Genomic DNA, 15,555 nt, shown 5'->3' with positions numbered 1-15,555 from the left:
TGAAACTCATTACATACATTTACATACATTCATTTATTTGGCAGATGCTTTTATCCAAAGTGACTTACAAGTGAGGCAGAGTACAACACAAGCAAAAAAAAAAAAAAACCTCATTATGAAAAGAGGGAAACACATCCTGAAGAGAAATAAAAAGAGCAAATAATTAGTCTGGTTGCTTTATTAACCCAATGCATTCTCTAAGCTGTCCTTTTCCTGTCACTGTTGTGTTGGGCTTAATTTGTATAGGGGACAGTATTCCCTAGTGTTCCCCAGATAAAGCAGAAAAGCCATTACCCAGTGCAGTGGTATGCTTTTAGATGAGATGGTAAACACGGGTCCTCGCTTAGTGTGGACATTAGAGATCCTACAGGCCATTGTACTCTGTTGCAGAGAGTAAAGAGTTCCCCGGTGTTCACACCAAATTTTAAGCGAACCTTCAAATCACTTTAAATGATTAACCGCCTGTCTGTCCGCCTCATCTGATGCAAAGTCAGTATCAATGACTGCTGTGCATTAGAGACCAGGTACCACACCCCAGCCTGGACCTGGAGGGGACCTGGCACAGCTGTTTTGCTTGGGATGTTTGGTTTTTTGCTTGCCTGTCAGCCAACAATTTGAATACGGATATCATGTTTACATTCTGGAGTGGATTTCTTTTTTTCTGTCAGTTATGTGCTTTACACAGTTCATGCTACTTAGCTAGTTAGCAAGCCAGCCAGCTGGTAACCTAATTTTAGGGGGAAAATGATTTGTTTACTGAGATTACATAGCAGCCCTGTTTATACTGAGTTTACGCTCCAGGGCCCAAAGCAGTGCGTTTTTGACAAGGCAAGCAGTATTTTCTCCAACTGCGCTAGAGTTTTCTCTGTACTTCATACACATAAACATATAACATTTGTCAGTGAAAATCAGGCTGAGCAATGCATGCACATTTTAAACCATTTCGGGTTTGGGTCAGATCAGGCAACAAAATAAAGTTTATATTTATGTAAACTAATGTTTATGTGCTGAACTAGATTTGGGGCAGCAGTGTAGCATAGTGGTTAAGGAGGAGGACTCATAACCAAAAAGTTGCTGCTGTACCCTTAGACAAGGTACTTAACCCATAATTCATAATTTCCTCAGTAAATATCCAGCTGTATAAATGGATAACATTGTAAAAACCTGTAATTGACGTAAGTTGCTCTGGATAAGTGTGTCTGCTAAATGCCAATAATGTAAAAGATTATCAGGTTTGGCGCAGGGTATATTACGCTCAGGTCAGTTTTGGCCTTAGAATTCAAAGCTGATCCATGCTGTTCGCTGCACCCCCCAAGGAGAGTGCATTGGGGGCAGAGGACTGAGTCAGAGGATTGAGTCTCACCTCCCATTGGTGGGGGACTGTGAAAAGTCCCACACCAATGCAATCAGCTGCAGTCATTATGAGATACTGCACATCACCGAACAGGGCAAGAAGTTTAATGTACTCCATTGTCTGGGTGGCATTCTGAACAACGTACAAATAATAGAAAAAAAAAAAGAATCTTGTGAGCAAAAGGTGTGTGACTGTTGTTTATTTTCTAAAAATCTGTAGACTTGTCCCATCTCCCATATTCAGCACAATATACACAAAATTCCTGGGACTCTACTCCCACTTGGGCCTCCACAAAATTAAACTTGTATAAAAATCCCTATGGTGGTTTTTTTTTCTGCTAAACATATGCAGATTGGAAACATATGTGCAATTTATATGTTAATAAGGCACATTGATTTCCATATATTAAAATGCATAGCTGCCACCAGGATGGAGCAAGGGTGTCTCGCGCCGAAAAGGTCTGTTACGGGATTTCTTCATCGCTGTGCCAAAACTCAACTCTCGTAAAGCTGAACTACGACTCGTCTGAGCTCCGGGACCCTCGATATGATCCCTCTTTAAACAAGATCATGCCCATCAAATCCTTCTCAAAGACTCTAATATGCCTTTGAGATTAACGGATTTGGAACTAACAATAAAACAGTTATGCACAACTGACTAGCGACTTCATAAATTTTATGTACGTCTACTCTGTTCGGCATATTGAAACAATAAAATATCAATAAACCTTTAAACACGTGAAATAGAAATTTAAGATGTATTATGTAATGCTTTCAAATATGCAATAGGTCAGCCTGCGATGTGAAATGTGCTGTAATTTGAAATATATGTCACTTTTCATCTGATGTTTTGTATGAGTACTGCGGAAATGTGGAAACGTTTTTGGCTGTGGGTGCTGGTTCCGGCAGTGTTCAACAGGGCTGGAACACATGAAACACGATCGATTTATCCAAACGTAGTCCGACCTGTCGGACACACGTTTCCGGGGGATCCAGTAAGTCTTCATTAAAAGCCATTTCATCCATTTCAAGTGCTTCCACATACCTGTGTGCGCGTATTTGCGAGCATGAATGTGTGTACTTGTCTCCCTGGGAGAGAAATGTAAATGTAAATGTTGTCCACAGGGGCTTCCTGCGCGTACGCGTATCTGCAACGCAGTTTAAAGAGGCGAATTTGCAGCATTTTGAACGTAACCGTCTAAAACGGGAGCTGTCTTTTCCTCGGGAGTTGTGTCTTCCTCTCCCGCCACACTTTAACAAGCGCCGAGTACCGCGATCAGGACTCGAGCAATTTACCGAATGGATTTATGTCAGAGCCTAATGAAGAACAATTGCGGGTAGTGAGGTTAGGTCTCGGAGACGTGCTGTTCTCTCCGTCCCCGCATGCACTCGGACACCTCGTTAGTCTCCACTCGCTTTCAATGACCAACATTCTGACTGATGTAACACTCGGTGTTACTGCAGTGTCACTTCTTTTAGTAGAAAAAAATATCCAAAATTATGGTATAGTAATTCGGCATTGAATACCATAATGTTAAATATTGACAGACTGTGGCTATGGCAACAGGCTGTAACTGAACAAACCCTATTTTCTACGCCTTGTGTCTATACGTTTGCCTATTTAGGCAAATAAGAATGTCCGATATGTTTAAAATGATTATCCATCTGATTACATCTAAATATATCTGTTATTCATTATTATCAATATTTCAAACTGCTCCATTGCTATATATTTCTGTAAATGTAGTTAAAGATACTGTTACTTCAGTTATGGGCCCAGCAATCAGATCCATCGCCTTCCTGATTTCCACATATCTAGCCGCCTACCTACTTAGTGTCCAGTCGTTCAGTTTGTCGATTTACCCGTAAGGTAAATCGACAAATAACGTAAAGCTAATGTAGAAAGCGTCACTGCGCTGTACTTCCACGCAAGCCAATCACAACCGAATAAGCAAGACGTTTATTAGAATGCAGATTGTCAATCACTAGCACTCCATGTATACCATTTATTTATTTATTTTTATAAACCAGTCATTAGCACACTTGTTGTGTTCTGAAACCACCATAAATATATGGCAATCATCTATAGATATTTAAAAAACGTTGTAAGTAAACAGAACTAAGGTTATTTTGTTTGAGTGTGAAGTTTCAGACTATATATAGTTTTTAATTGCATACATTTATTAATCTGTATGAAATATGCACATCAATACTTTTTGCAGGGTCTGGTGGAGACTATTTAGCTTTGAAAACTGGTACGTTACCATACATCTCCATAACTTGCAAAGCAGCTGACCCTTTATTTTTCACAATTTCCTGGAAGTACAACCTTACTAAAGTCATACTGCAAAAATCACCTGATCAATCTCAAATCACATTTTCCTCAAAGTTTTTATCTAAACGTCTGTGTAAGGCAGGTAGACATAGCAGAAATAAGATTTTAAAAACCTGGAAGTGTATCTATCATTAATACATTTCACATAATGATGGAAAGAAAAAATAATTGATTAAACAACTCAAGTATTTCTAATAGGCAGTTTAAAAAACGTAAGAGGCCCCGTCTTCTGTCGATTCATGGATGCAGTACTGCAGGAAATCCACAAGGTGGCATCAATCCCTCAGTTTTTTTTTTCAGTTTATTTTTTGGTCCACTCTCCTCCTAGGCAACACTTGGCCAGTTTGAAGGGTTGAAATGTTGAAAATAAGAAGACTGCAATGCAAAGGCAACAAAAGCACAGGCACCGGCATGAATCCTTGACAATATCCAAGTGCAGAGGCTGGTAATCTTGAGTGTGTGGTGTGTCTATGGGTGTTTGTATGCATGAGAAGTCCTCATATGTGCCTGTATAACATCAATATGCATTAAGCAAGGTCACATTATGCCTGGAAATGCAGATGTTATCAGAATGCACTTTTGCATGCGCTTGTGTACAGCCACACTAAAGATGGAAAAATTCAACTGGACCTCATGCACACATAACATTTCTGCTCAATCAGATCTTGAAACAAATACCTAAAGGCTGAACCATTATTAAAGTTTTGTCTTTCAGGTGGCAGGTACCAGCGCTAATTAGTGTCCCCTTGTAAGATGGAAAGGACTCTCTCTGGTGCCGCCCATACTAGACTCCTTCTCCTGAGGGTTCGTTCACGGTTTTCTGCAACTTGGGCGTGTTCACCGTCGTTTCAGGGGTTTGTGCCAGTCGCTCAGACGGGGGGGGGGGCAGTCTAACAGCACGCGTGGGGCAGGGTTGGAGAGGGGGGGGTCACTGGGCGGGGGTGCAGCGGTGGCTCTTGTAGGTGCCCAGGTGGCGGAAGCTGCGACTGCACTGCTGGCAGCGGTAAGGCGTGGCACCGCTGTGGATGCGCTGGTGGGTATAGAGGTTGCCCAGCTCCTTGAAGCGGCGGCCGCACTGCGGGCAGGCATAGGGGCTCTCGCCCGTGTGCACCCGCTGGTGCCGCTTCAGCCCCGACAGCACGGGGAAGCCCTTCCCGCACTGGGGGCAGGGGAAGGGGCTCTGGGCGCCGCTGTGGCCCAGGCGGTGGCTCTTGAGCCGGGCCGCGTGGCGGAAACGCTCCCCGCACTCCGGGCACACGAAGGGCTTCTCCCCCGTGTGGATGCGCTGGTGCTGCCGCAGGTTGCCCAGGTAGTTGAAGTGCCGGCCGCAGTCGCCGCACTCGTAGCCGCCCTCCACCTTCTTCTCCCGTACCCCCCGTCCTGCTCCCCGCTCCTCGCCCCCGCACCTCCTGGGGGCCCCGCTCCCCTCACCCAGAGGAGCAGCTGGGCTGGAAGTGGACTGCAGCGAGTGCGCAGCGCTGTCTCTGTGCATCATTTTCAAGTGCTCCTCCAGAAACAAGGCATCGGGACAGAAGGTTCCGCAGAGAGGGCAGAGGTACGTGTGGGCAGAAAACTGCTGACCTGAATAAAAGGAATGAAGAAGAGAGACAGAGGGAGAATGAAAGTGAGAAAAAAGGTGCTTTAAAGGACATTTCCACCATGTGGTACCCATGTCATTTCCTCCAGTTTTTGCTGATGGTCATGATCAGGCTCTTTGATGTTGGGCATCAGTGCAGTGCTCACCTGTGTCCACCCTCTCTGTGTGCTCTTCCATTATAGAAGCACCCTCCCCTCCAGGTGAACCGTGCTGCTCTGTGGCAAACTCCGGGGTGTGGGTGTGGTCTGCAGGGGCTGGGGAGTGGCCTAGCACGCCCCTCCTTCCCTCTGATTCATCCTCCGCTACCTCATCTCCATCTGTTGGCGCGCTACCCTCACATTTTGGCTCCCTCCCACCTGAGAGGAGAAGAATGACACAGCTTTGGACTATTGGATCAGCCAATCACAGCAGGGGAGAGCAAGACTCGGGGGTGTCTATTTTCATTTTTCACAACTAACATGACCTTGTGTCACAAGTAACACAAAGTGTTTGAGGATGAACAGAACTCTGCTTAAAGAACAGATGGTGCAGTTAGTGCTACACGGCAGATTTGCTTTCAGGAAAGACCACTCGGGTTAGTCGAGTCACTGTGCTAAATGGGACTGACTTTGGCACAACCCCTAAGATTTTTTTTTTAAGTTGGCATATAAATATGTAATGTAGAGATTAATACATTTGCAAAATATCCATATCGGAAACCATGTCTGAACATGTTTAATTGAAGTAGTTCTACTTTTTAAACGTTCATGCCTACCCCTGAGTCTTCACAGATACAGGATACAGTCAAAATTTGTGTCATACTAAATCTCCTGATGTGTCTTGACACACATCGTGGCCTTTGAAATCTGTTGAGAAATACACATTCATGTTCATTCAACATAACATGGACAGCATGGAAAATGCTGGAGGTTACAGAACACCTCAGAGGTGAAAGTGAGCTTCAACTTGGTATCCGTGAATTGATGATATTTTTGTGGTTTGTGGGAAACATGTCCTGACAAATGCAGGTCCTTTAACGTCACCTAGGATACATTACCATGTCTGGAGAGAACATGGGTAAAGCTTCAGTTATATTGTACATTAGAACTCCAAAACGACTTCTCAGGGATCCAGCCACAGTATTTGCACGGCACTTTAGCAATTAATCTATTTTTCAATAGCCATGACAAGCAACTACTTTAAGTGAACATACCTCAAATACAGTGCAGGGAGTGGAAACGTTGCCCGTTTTAATGTCAACATTATAAATGTGTGTGGCAACTTCAACAAAAATCTGAGAGGATCACAACAAAGGCAGTAACGATTCAAAACGCCATGGCCCCAATGCAAGACAGGACGCCTTAGCTTTCGCTAGCCAGTTAGTGTAGCTCATCCTCATCAAACCGCTCTACTAAGCAAGCTAGCTACCTTTCAGATCTGGCGGATACTCCACTCCCGTTATCCATTCGTAGTCATATATTCGTTTGCTACCCGACGGTAGCATGCTAAATATGTCCTCGGGAGTGGTGTCTGTCTCCCCATCCCCTGGGCCTCCGCTATTGATCCCACTGTCCGTCCACAGGTTGACCGAGCTGTGCGACTGCGGATCGAGGCGACTGTCTCTGTCTGACGGCGGGATGCTCTGGTCGCTATCCAGTTCAGCACCACTCCTCGAGTTCTTATCTTTCATCAGATAGTCACAGATCGCATCGATATTCTCCTTTTTGATCCCGGGGGCGCCTGGTTTTGCTTTCTTGGGGTCACTGTTGTATTTATTACCCGGATGAAAATCGGATTTCCTAAACGCAGCCGCCGCCTCCGCGGCCGCCGATCCAGGTAACTGGTCTCTCCCTTCTCTCTCCACCGTCTCCAGCCGTGCCTTTAAAACCTCGATTTCGTCTGTTTTCTCCCGAAGCTCCATTTTAAGCACCCGAATCCTGACGCTGACCATCTTCCTGATTTCGGACAGCGCTGCCTCCAGTACCACAGAGATGTTCCTCCCGAGGTGCTCCGTGATGTCGCTCATCGAGCTCAGCAACTCCTCGTCCGGCTCAAATTCGGAGAAATCCTCGTCGATCCGGGAAGGGGGACCCGTAGTGTCCATGAAAGCGTTTTGAGGGTCAGGGGAGAGGCTAACTTCTGTGAAACAGTGCAGTCTCTTTCGGCTCATGGTTGTGGGCGCGTACTTGTTTTGGACGGTGTTGATAGACGATGGACTGTGGTACGCACCACAGAGTTCTTGTCCTGGTTTTCTGCAAAGTGAAAGTGCTCGGCTAGCGAGGTGGCGCCATCTCTCTCAGACTCCATGAAACAACTTTATATTCCTCCGACCCCGGTTTAGGAGAAAAGGGTTTTCCCTGTTTTTTGTCATAGTGAACTATTACAATTAACTATTGTTTGCTCAGCCATACACATGTATGTTAATAGTGAAAATATCCAGTGTCAAAGAACTGGTAAGTTATGAGGTAATGGTAATAATGATCTTACAAGTTATCGCATGTTTTAATCAGAGTAATTCGATCCCCCTATTATGTACACATTGTGTTTCTTGAATGAGTTCAACAATATTGTGACTTCAGTGCTCAAGCCAAAAATCGAGGAGGTTTTTTGAAAGACAATAAGTTACAAAAATAATTTGCATTATTTAATTATTTGTGTACTTAAACTCCTAATGTGTGTATCACGATTTACAAATTAGTTACATAAATAAAGCAAGAACTGAATTAAGCATATGGTAGGGATTCCATTTTTTCTCATAAAAACAGAGAATATTCCACTGCTGCTCGCTTATACAAATCACATGGGAAAATACATACATATAAAAAAAACAATCAGAAATTACAAAACAAAGATTGGTCAGAAATGCAGGACTGGTAAAACTGAAAAGAAATTTGTCAAATTGAACATTTTTCTCAAAATGGAAAAAAAACCAAGCTAACTGCAGTAGTTAAGAATAACTGATTTGTTATAATTACAACAGATGTTATTTCAGTGTGATTTAATTCAGGGTGAAGTCATCATGTAAAACTGCAGTTTTTTTAGGAAGGTTTTGAAGCTAATCAGAAGCAAATGTACTTGAGTGTCATCTTAATAAGAGCCAGATTTGCCCCAGAAATGTTCCTGTCTCTTCAGTCCAGGCTGCTGTAGAACTCGGCACTCCTCCAATGCTGCTGCACCGGCATATTCGTCCTGGTGTCCCTGAGCTTCTGCATGTCGATCTCCACCAGGGCCACGCCCGTCTCCGCCCCCCCACAGTCACCAATCACCTTCCCCCATGGGTCCACAGCCAGGGCGTGGCCGTAAGAGGCACGCTTGGCATGGTGGCTGCCCACCTGGGCGGCAGCCAGAACGAAACACTGAGTCTCAATGGCCCTGGCGCGAAGCAACACCTACGGTAGCAGGAGGAGTGCACGTGTAAGCATACAGCCCAGTCACAAGCGCATGAACACACAGATATGCATTAAACCACTGGAATCCAGTGTAAAGAACAACGTCTGCACAGAGTAAGGAACTTCAGCTCTCATACCATGGGGTACATTCCAGTACATCATCGCTGATGAGTGACCAAGTGCTCCTTTAACTTGTGGCTACAATGTTGTGTGATTCTCAGAATCCTTTCATGAGAGACTAGTTATTACCATTTTTGGCAATGATGTTTATCTTTCTGCATTTGTTATGATGTATGCATTAAGACCGTGTGGTGTAAATTACCACAGATGAGGGCATTAGCTGAACGATATCAAAAATCATCACTCAAGGTGATGATCAATAGTTATCTTTTGTTAGTCTTTGTTGTTGCCATTAGAGTACTCAAAAAGTGAAGGTTTATCACTCTTAAATTTGCATTTTTTATAAACTGACTTTCTCACCTCCCAGTGGGCTGCCCCCGTTGCCACAGTGAAAGCTGATGGGTATGTCAGAATCTCTGCTCCGTGCCGCAAGAGGGCCAATGAGAGCTCTGGGAATCGCAGGTCATAGCATACGCCCAGCCCCACCTGGAATGCAATAAACACACACGTATATACACATACAGAAAAATGATCTGTTGCTCAGGATAGCAGAGAAAATATTACGAAACATTCCCAGTGACCTTTCCGATGGGAGTCTGGACCGGGGGAGTGAGACTGGGTCCTGGGATGGTGAACGCACTCTCTCTGAGGGACACACCCTTTTCTTTCAGCTCTACATCGAACAGGTGCCCCTTCCTGTACACTGAGACTATATCACCTGGCGAAACACAAAAACTGAACTTAGGCACTATTTGAGTGTGTGTGTGAGTATGTGTGTGTGTGTGTGTGTGTGCGTGCGCCATGGACACTTTGGTCCACCTTTGTTGTAGCACGTGTATGTGTTTACGCCTCTGTGTGTGTGTGCAAGTGTATGTTTATCCACTTCTATGTAGCGAATACCTTGTTCATTGAGGATGATGTGACTATTGTAGATCCTCCTGTCTGTCTCCCAGTCTCCCCCTCTTTCATGAAATCCTCCCAGAGAAAGCCACACCCCCAAATTCCTGAAAGAGAGGAAGAAGGGAGGATGTGTCTTGATTCCATAACGCACAGACACAGGTTCCACACACCAACTCTAACACCCCCCAAAGAATAAACATTTATTTGAACATAGAACAGACAATCCTGGTCCTACAAAATACAGTGGATGACCATGTGATTATTTCTAATGATCTGTTTGCACAATGAGCCGCATTCTGACATGCCCCGGGGACATGCCTGGCCAGCTGAGAGTAGCGTGAGATAGTGTGTCCTTCCAGGCTTTCCGACAACTGCAAGGTCTCGTCACGACTTGACCCGATGTAGTCGAAGCCCTCCGGCAGGAACACCATGCTGGCGCCCCTCTCCTTTGCCTGCTCCATCAATCGCTTGCAAGCGGCAAAGTTGACCTCTTTGTCTGGGGTGGAGGTCACCTGACACACTGCGGCCACTGGATTTGAGGATGACATCCTAGGAAGATTAAATTGAGAATTAAAGCAAATTAATTATATTAACGAGAAAATTAAGGGATTCAATTCCCCACTGAGTGACACATTTATAGCCTGGAATTTGGCAACCCCTAAAATAGAAAATTGAAAATGGAATTGCTCTTCCACAGTGATCAAAATGCTTGAGAAAAGAGATATTCTTGATGTTGGCACTGGTTCCGTGGTTTCATTAAAAGTGATGATATGGGGCACACTTCCTGTATTTAACAAATCTGCGAATGCATGACTCTGACTTTTAGGATTCAAAACTCGTAAATCACAACATTTTTCCTCACGTCAATGGGAGGTGGAACGTTTCATGCACCGTATTTTAAAATTGGTTTTTACTCACCAAAACAAATACTTAATCAAATACCAAATAACATCTCGTTAACACTCGACAAATTATTGTCCCAATAATGCAAATCTTACACATAGTTTATTGGAGGGAGGTGACGGGAGGTCAATAACGCAAGTATGCCACACGGTAATTACCTGCGACTCTCGCAAGTTAAACTCGATATCCTGGTCAAATGGTGCCGCAACAAATGTCTGGCTTGGGACCGCGAGGTGATACCGAATACAAGCATTAAAACACCGTGCAGCAGTACTTAGCTCGCGCTACTGAATTATAAATAGGTTTAAAATAAAAAAACGAACTTTTCATTACATTTCGATTAACAAAGGCTAACTGACTTCACTCTTGTCGTTTGTGTCCAAAGGGTGACAAATGTCATAGGACGAGTACCAACTACTGCTTCTAACCGGACAATCAGCTGATTTACCCCTTGACAGGTTGTAGCTAGGTAGTTAGCTAGCCAAAATAATGCTTGCATTGACTAGAAGTTTTGCTATCAAATGTAGCTGTAATTCTAATCAGGGGAAAGGCAAATTCATGCTTTGCCATCCACCGACCTATTCGCTAACGTTTCAACGAACCCGTAGTTATTAGCATGTTTGCTAATGATAAAATATACTCGCCGAAATGAGTCGTGATACTTAATAATAAATATTTGTCTCCGTCCTAAAGGGTCGTTATATCGTGTTGCCAATAATCTTGCAATTTTATGAGAGCCACCTAAAATGTAAATACGAATATTGCCTTTATTCGTGCAGGCAATGGAGAAGACAGCTCGGAATTGTAAGACGGGGTCCTCGGACTGTCTGGGTGCTCCCTATTCCAAGATGGCAGCGAGCAGTAGTAGCAGCACGGCGGCCAGTAAAACCAACAACAGCACCGGAGGGAAACAGTCTGGGCCCTCGGCGGAGCAGGTATCCACGCGGTTTACCTATTCATGTTCTTATGTGTGGAATGTTATTCTGAAATTTTGGATCGAAAACGGTGTGGTCAATCGCACCAACAGTCGCGATGCATTGCTAGCCAGTTAGCTGGCTAGCTAGCTAGCTTATCACACGATTCACAGTTGCAGTGACTTGCTTGCTAGCTAGGTAGCAGCAGTCCGAGCTGTGATGTCACTTCGCTTTAATGCGCAGGCAGAAACATAATCCAGAAGTGTATCTGAAGATGTTGTAATACAGACACTGCAGTGAATAGGATTGAGAATATTTGGCGTTTCTTTCAAGAGCACATGCTAATGAAGAAGCCTGTTGATAGCATGGAAAAGCCCCTTGTCTGAATAAGGTATGGTCTGTGACACTCGGCGAGGTGTTCTGAGCTATTCCTGCCCTCGGTCAAGCAGAGCCAAGTTACTACCTAGCCGATATATCCTGAGTTCAGTTGTCGGGAACCATACATTCATACGTTATGAACTACACTGTTCGACATGTGTTCATCACATATTGAAATGATCCATACTGTGAAATTAAAAGGAAGCTTTGAATGATTAGATTAGTATTGTGTACTTTTACTGTAGTGAAAATTACTGTGTGGCACGTTGTTCAGAAAGTTGAAAAAATCTTGGATAGAAAATGAGTGATTGTATTTTGCACCGTATTGTTTTCGGATGAATCTAGTCATTGTCATTTTAAACTCAGTAACGTGAGGTTATCCAATATTCCAGTGTCCTTATAGAGTGTACTTCAGTGCATCATTTTCATATTTTGTCCATATTCCACCAAAGTTAGTTTGAGCTGGATTCAGAATAAGCCTGTCATTTTCATCAGTACAGTAGCTTTTAAAGGAGCCTGTCAATTTTGGATTTTCATTTGTTTTATTTTATTTATCCATCCTCAGGCTCAGTAATGTGTTCAGCTGATGTGTAGTGTTTGTGTTGGGTTTTCTCTCTCCCTTTCTGCGTGACTGTGTGTGTTTGTGCGTGCACGTACGTGCGTGTGTGTCCGTGTGTGTGTGCGTGCGTGCGTGTGTCACGCAGGTGGTTGCCGCATTTCAGCGGATGCGCCAGGAGCAGCGCAGTATGGCCGCCAAGTCAGCTGAGCTGGAGATGGAAATCAATGAGCACAGGTGCTGTCCTCCTGTTTGTCAGGTTTTCTGTTTTCGCTCGGGGCCTCTGAGGGCTCAGGTGCCTCACTGCCTGCCACCCTGCCAGCAGAGCCGAGCCAATGACAACAAGCTGTTATTCGCGTGATAATTGGGCGGGTGTACGGTATTGCTCTTCCTTTCCTAATAAACAGCTTGGACTCAACAGATTGAATCACCGCATCACCTGTGCCTAGTCCCCTTACTTACTATGTGCAGTCTAGGTCACTCGGGCATATAATGGTCAAGCATTAACAATAAATTACAGTGGCTAAAAATAAGTGTTTAATTGATATGTGTGAAGGAGGGCCTAGAATTGTCTTTTCTACATGCGTAAATGGAGAGCTATGTTGAGAGCTAGCTTCATGCCCAGAGTATATATATACAATGGTAAGGGTTGTTATAGCCGTAGAATAACCACAGCCTTCTGATGCTAGGGTTGGATACTAAGCACAGGCCCGCTGGTCTTGTCTCTCTCTTTCCCTTTTAGCTTGGTCATTGACACCCTGCGGGAGGTAGATCCTACACGAAAGTGTTACAGGCTGGTCGGCGGTGTTCTTGTAGAGAGGACTGTGAAGGAGGTTCTGCCTGCACTGGAGAGCAACAAAGAACAGGCCAGTATCTCTTTTGATCTCTCCTGGTCTCTCCCTGCCTCCCTCTGTTTTTCTCTCAAGCTCCCTCACATTTGGTTTCTCACTGACTGGTTTAAGTTGTATGATAAGCTAGAAAAGGGCAAGGTACTCCAAAGAAAAATTTTGTCTACTTACCTAACAGGCTGCGCCTTTCCCTTTGTGACACAGTATAGTCAACCTGAGTAGGCATTGCAGCTTAACAATTTGGCAGCTTTATCTGTACCTCAGAGAGTTGCATGCTGAAATCCTTAGCATGACCCTGCTCATCCAACAAGAGCTGGATACTTCCTCTGGTATATGTCTGGCTGTGTGCATGTACAGTATATGAAATATGTCACCTTTGATAGGGGTCTCTGCTTAGAAAATACCGTAACTAAAGTAAAAATTGTATTTACGAAATTGATTTACTGGTTCAGTTCATGCAAACTGAGCAAAACTGATCAAGTTGAGCATTGGCAGATGCTGTGCGCTCTGTGAAGTGGATACATGTATTGTTGTTGCCATAGTGCAGTCATATGTATTTAAAAGTAATTTGAACTGCTCAGTGACCCTTTCAGTTTTGCATCAACCTTGACTTAAAATTGTCATGAAATAAAAGTATCAGCGTGGTCTGAGTACTTCATGGCACTCAGTAATGTTGTCCATGTTCTTCTGTTGGTCCTGATACATAATCAGAAATTATAACTGAAATATCTTGCTCAAAGGTATGAAAGAAATGTCCTGCCTGGGATCCAGGCCAGATTCAGGCTACTACTTGTGCCCGTTATGTCTAAACCGTTGAATCACCCAGCCGACATGTAAATCCTATTAAGTTTTGTGGGCTTTAGATAAGTAGAAGGCCACAGACAGAAAAAAACAAAAATGCAGCCACTGCTATTATACCCAGTGCTCAATACGCAACGTTTCCTAATGCCTTCCTGTTTCAGAGAGTGAATTCAGTGTTTTCCTATGTGCCACAGATATCAAGGATAGTGGAGTCGCTCAACACACAAATGCAGACAAAAGGGCGGGAACTGACCGAGTACCGGGAACGCTACAACATTCGATTGGTGGGAGAGGAAGATGGGCCGGGCAAAGCAGGAGCAGCAGCCAACCGGGAAAGTGAAGGGGGCGGATCCAAAGGCGGGGCTGGTGTCCTGGTGTCATAGGATGAGGCGAAGCCCTGGAGAAAAATCCTCCAGAATGCCATAGCGAAGGTTGCCACGTACTTACTGTATTTGTGTGTTGAGAATTTTTTTATGTTTTGGTTTATTTTTTGGGTTTATGAATAAAAACAGCAAATTGTAACCAATTTTTCACCGGCTCTCGCACTTAATTTCATGTTTAAATACTGACACAGTACCACCCTTGCCCATCTGACTCATGGTAACAGGGAACTGCTGTGGCGTTGTGCATTTACCCAGCGTATGCATATAACAGGGATAAATAAAGATCAGCAGGTTGGAAATGAGCAAGCTGAACACTTTACAATAGATCAATATTCAACTATCCGATATGCAGTCAGAGGTTGACAACAGTTTATCAGGTTTATACAAGTCAGTTACACTATTCAGTAGCTTTTTCACTGGGGTGTCTGGCCTCACACTGGAAAGCTGTTAGACCAATCACAAGCCAAGTTGTATCAGAAGCAAAAAACACACTGACCATACTGTGATTTGAAAGCTGCAATGCACCCGCATTCTCTGCAGGGGGCGCACTGTGCTTAAGCAGGAATAACTCATGCCCAGTTACATGAATAAATGCTGTTGTTCACTTATACTAAAGTAGGAATCAACACCAAGGAGATAAATTGAGTTTATTTGAAGCTATTTTATGATTCTGTAACCAGTTTCACAGTGATCCAAATTTCACACAAACGAAATACCGGAAAGCATTTCACCATCTCTCTGTCTCTGGATTAAAGGGAACATTGAAGGGATCATTATGAATGGTACTGAATCTTATGAAACAATAAAATTCCTGTGAAAATGTAAATGGCTTTATGGATCCAGGAAAGCCAGCTCTTCGTGTTTAAGAGCTTATACTGAGATCATAAAATATTGATTTGTTGAAGGAAGTCTGAAATCAAGAGGGGAAATGTTACATTCATGTGTCAGAGCTGGGTTTGTGTTTTTCATTTGGATGCCTACTAAATTGTAAGGTAAGGAACCGCTTGAAAATATATTTGTTTTTGGATTTTGTGTTGCTTTAAGCACTGCTTAGCCAAAGTTTTTTCAGATTGTAATAAAGCATGGATCACTTGGTGCA

The 15,555-nt window shown here is 43.8% G+C and overlaps 3 protein-coding genes across 3 annotated transcripts; 1 reads left to right on the top strand and 2 right to left on the bottom strand.

Moving 5' to 3' along the window:
* Positions 1–4,572: 4,572 nt before the first annotated feature.
* Positions 4,573–7,460, bottom strand: znf16l (zinc finger protein 16 like). Its single transcript, XM_036548724.1, has 3 exons — positions 6,693–7,460; positions 5,432–5,641; positions 4,573–5,269 (listed from the first exon to the last, which is right to left on the bottom strand). The coding sequence occupies exons 1-3, from the start codon at positions 7,432–7,434 to the stop codon at positions 4,617–4,619; spliced, it is 1,605 nt and encodes a 534-aa protein (XP_036404617.1). The 5' UTR covers positions 7,435–7,460; the 3' UTR covers positions 4,573–4,616.
* An 891-nt stretch (positions 7,461–8,351) lies between these two features.
* On the bottom strand, positions 8,352–10,883 carry nit1 (nitrilase 1). The gene is made up of 6 exons (XM_036548413.1): positions 10,735–10,883; positions 9,992–10,222; positions 9,674–9,777; positions 9,355–9,491; positions 9,134–9,259; positions 8,352–8,653 (listed from the first exon to the last, which is right to left on the bottom strand). Exons 1-6 carry the CDS (start codon positions 10,827–10,829, stop codon positions 8,393–8,395), a joined length of 954 nt encoding a protein of 317 aa, XP_036404306.1. The 5' UTR covers positions 10,830–10,883; the 3' UTR covers positions 8,352–8,392.
* Positions 10,884–11,418: 535 nt separating this feature from the next.
* Positions 11,419–14,530, top strand: pfdn2 (prefoldin subunit 2). The gene is made up of 4 exons (XM_036548414.1): positions 11,419–11,511; positions 12,573–12,661; positions 13,167–13,290; positions 14,268–14,530. Exons 1-4 carry the CDS (start codon positions 11,425–11,427, stop codon positions 14,454–14,456), a joined length of 489 nt encoding a protein of 162 aa, XP_036404307.1. The 5' UTR covers positions 11,419–11,424; the 3' UTR covers positions 14,457–14,530.
* Positions 14,531–15,555: the final 1,025 nt, after the last annotated feature.

Source organism: Megalops cyprinoides, chromosome 16 (assembly GCF_013368585.1).
Source record: "Megalops cyprinoides isolate fMegCyp1 chromosome 16, fMegCyp1.pri, whole genome shotgun sequence".
In the NCBI taxonomy this organism is placed as follows: Eukaryota; Metazoa; Chordata; class Actinopteri; order Elopiformes; family Megalopidae; genus Megalops; species Megalops cyprinoides.
The sequence above is the reverse complement of the archived record's forward strand: the minus strand, read 5'-3'. Positions and strand labels throughout refer to the sequence as shown.

What these genes read in the sequence shown, in the direction of transcription:
- znf16l (XM_036548724.1), bottom strand. Translation starts at nt 7,434, where the DNA reads ATGAGCCGAAAGAGACTGCACTGTTTCACAGAAGTTAGCCTCTCCCCT. An exon ending in GTATCCGCCAGATCTGAAAG is followed by an intron (nt 5,642 to 6,692) that starts GTAGCTAGCTTG and finishes TTCTCCTCTCAG; the next exon opens with GTGGGAGGGAGCCAAAATGT. An exon ending in CACAGAGAGGGTGGACACAG is followed by an intron (nt 5,270 to 5,431) that starts GTGAGCACTGCA and finishes CCTTTTATTCAG; the next exon opens with GTCAGCAGTTTTCTGCCCAC.
- pfdn2 (XM_036548414.1), top strand. Translation starts at nt 11,425, where the DNA reads ATGGCAGCGAGCAGTAGTAGCAGCACGGCGGCCAGTAAAACCAACAAC. An exon ending in CTGGGCCCTCGGCGGAGCAG is followed by an intron (nt 11,512 to 12,572) that starts GTATCCACGCGG and finishes TGTGTCACGCAG; the next exon opens with GTGGTTGCCGCATTTCAGCG. An exon ending in ATGGAAATCAATGAGCACAG is followed by an intron (nt 12,662 to 13,166) that starts GTGCTGTCCTCC and finishes TTTCCCTTTTAG; the next exon opens with CTTGGTCATTGACACCCTGC.
- nit1 (XM_036548413.1), bottom strand. Translation starts at nt 10,829, where the DNA reads ATGCTTGTATTCGGTATCACCTCGCGGTCCCAAGCCAGACATTTGTTG. An exon ending in TTAACTTGCGAGAGTCGCAG is followed by an intron (nt 10,223 to 10,734) that starts GTAATTACCGTG and finishes TAATCTTCCTAG; the next exon opens with GATGTCATCCTCAAATCCAG. An exon ending in CGGGGGCAGCCCACTGGGAG is followed by an intron (nt 8,654 to 9,133) that starts GTGAGAAAGTCA and finishes CTGCTACCGTAG; the next exon opens with GTGTTGCTTCGCGCCAGGGC.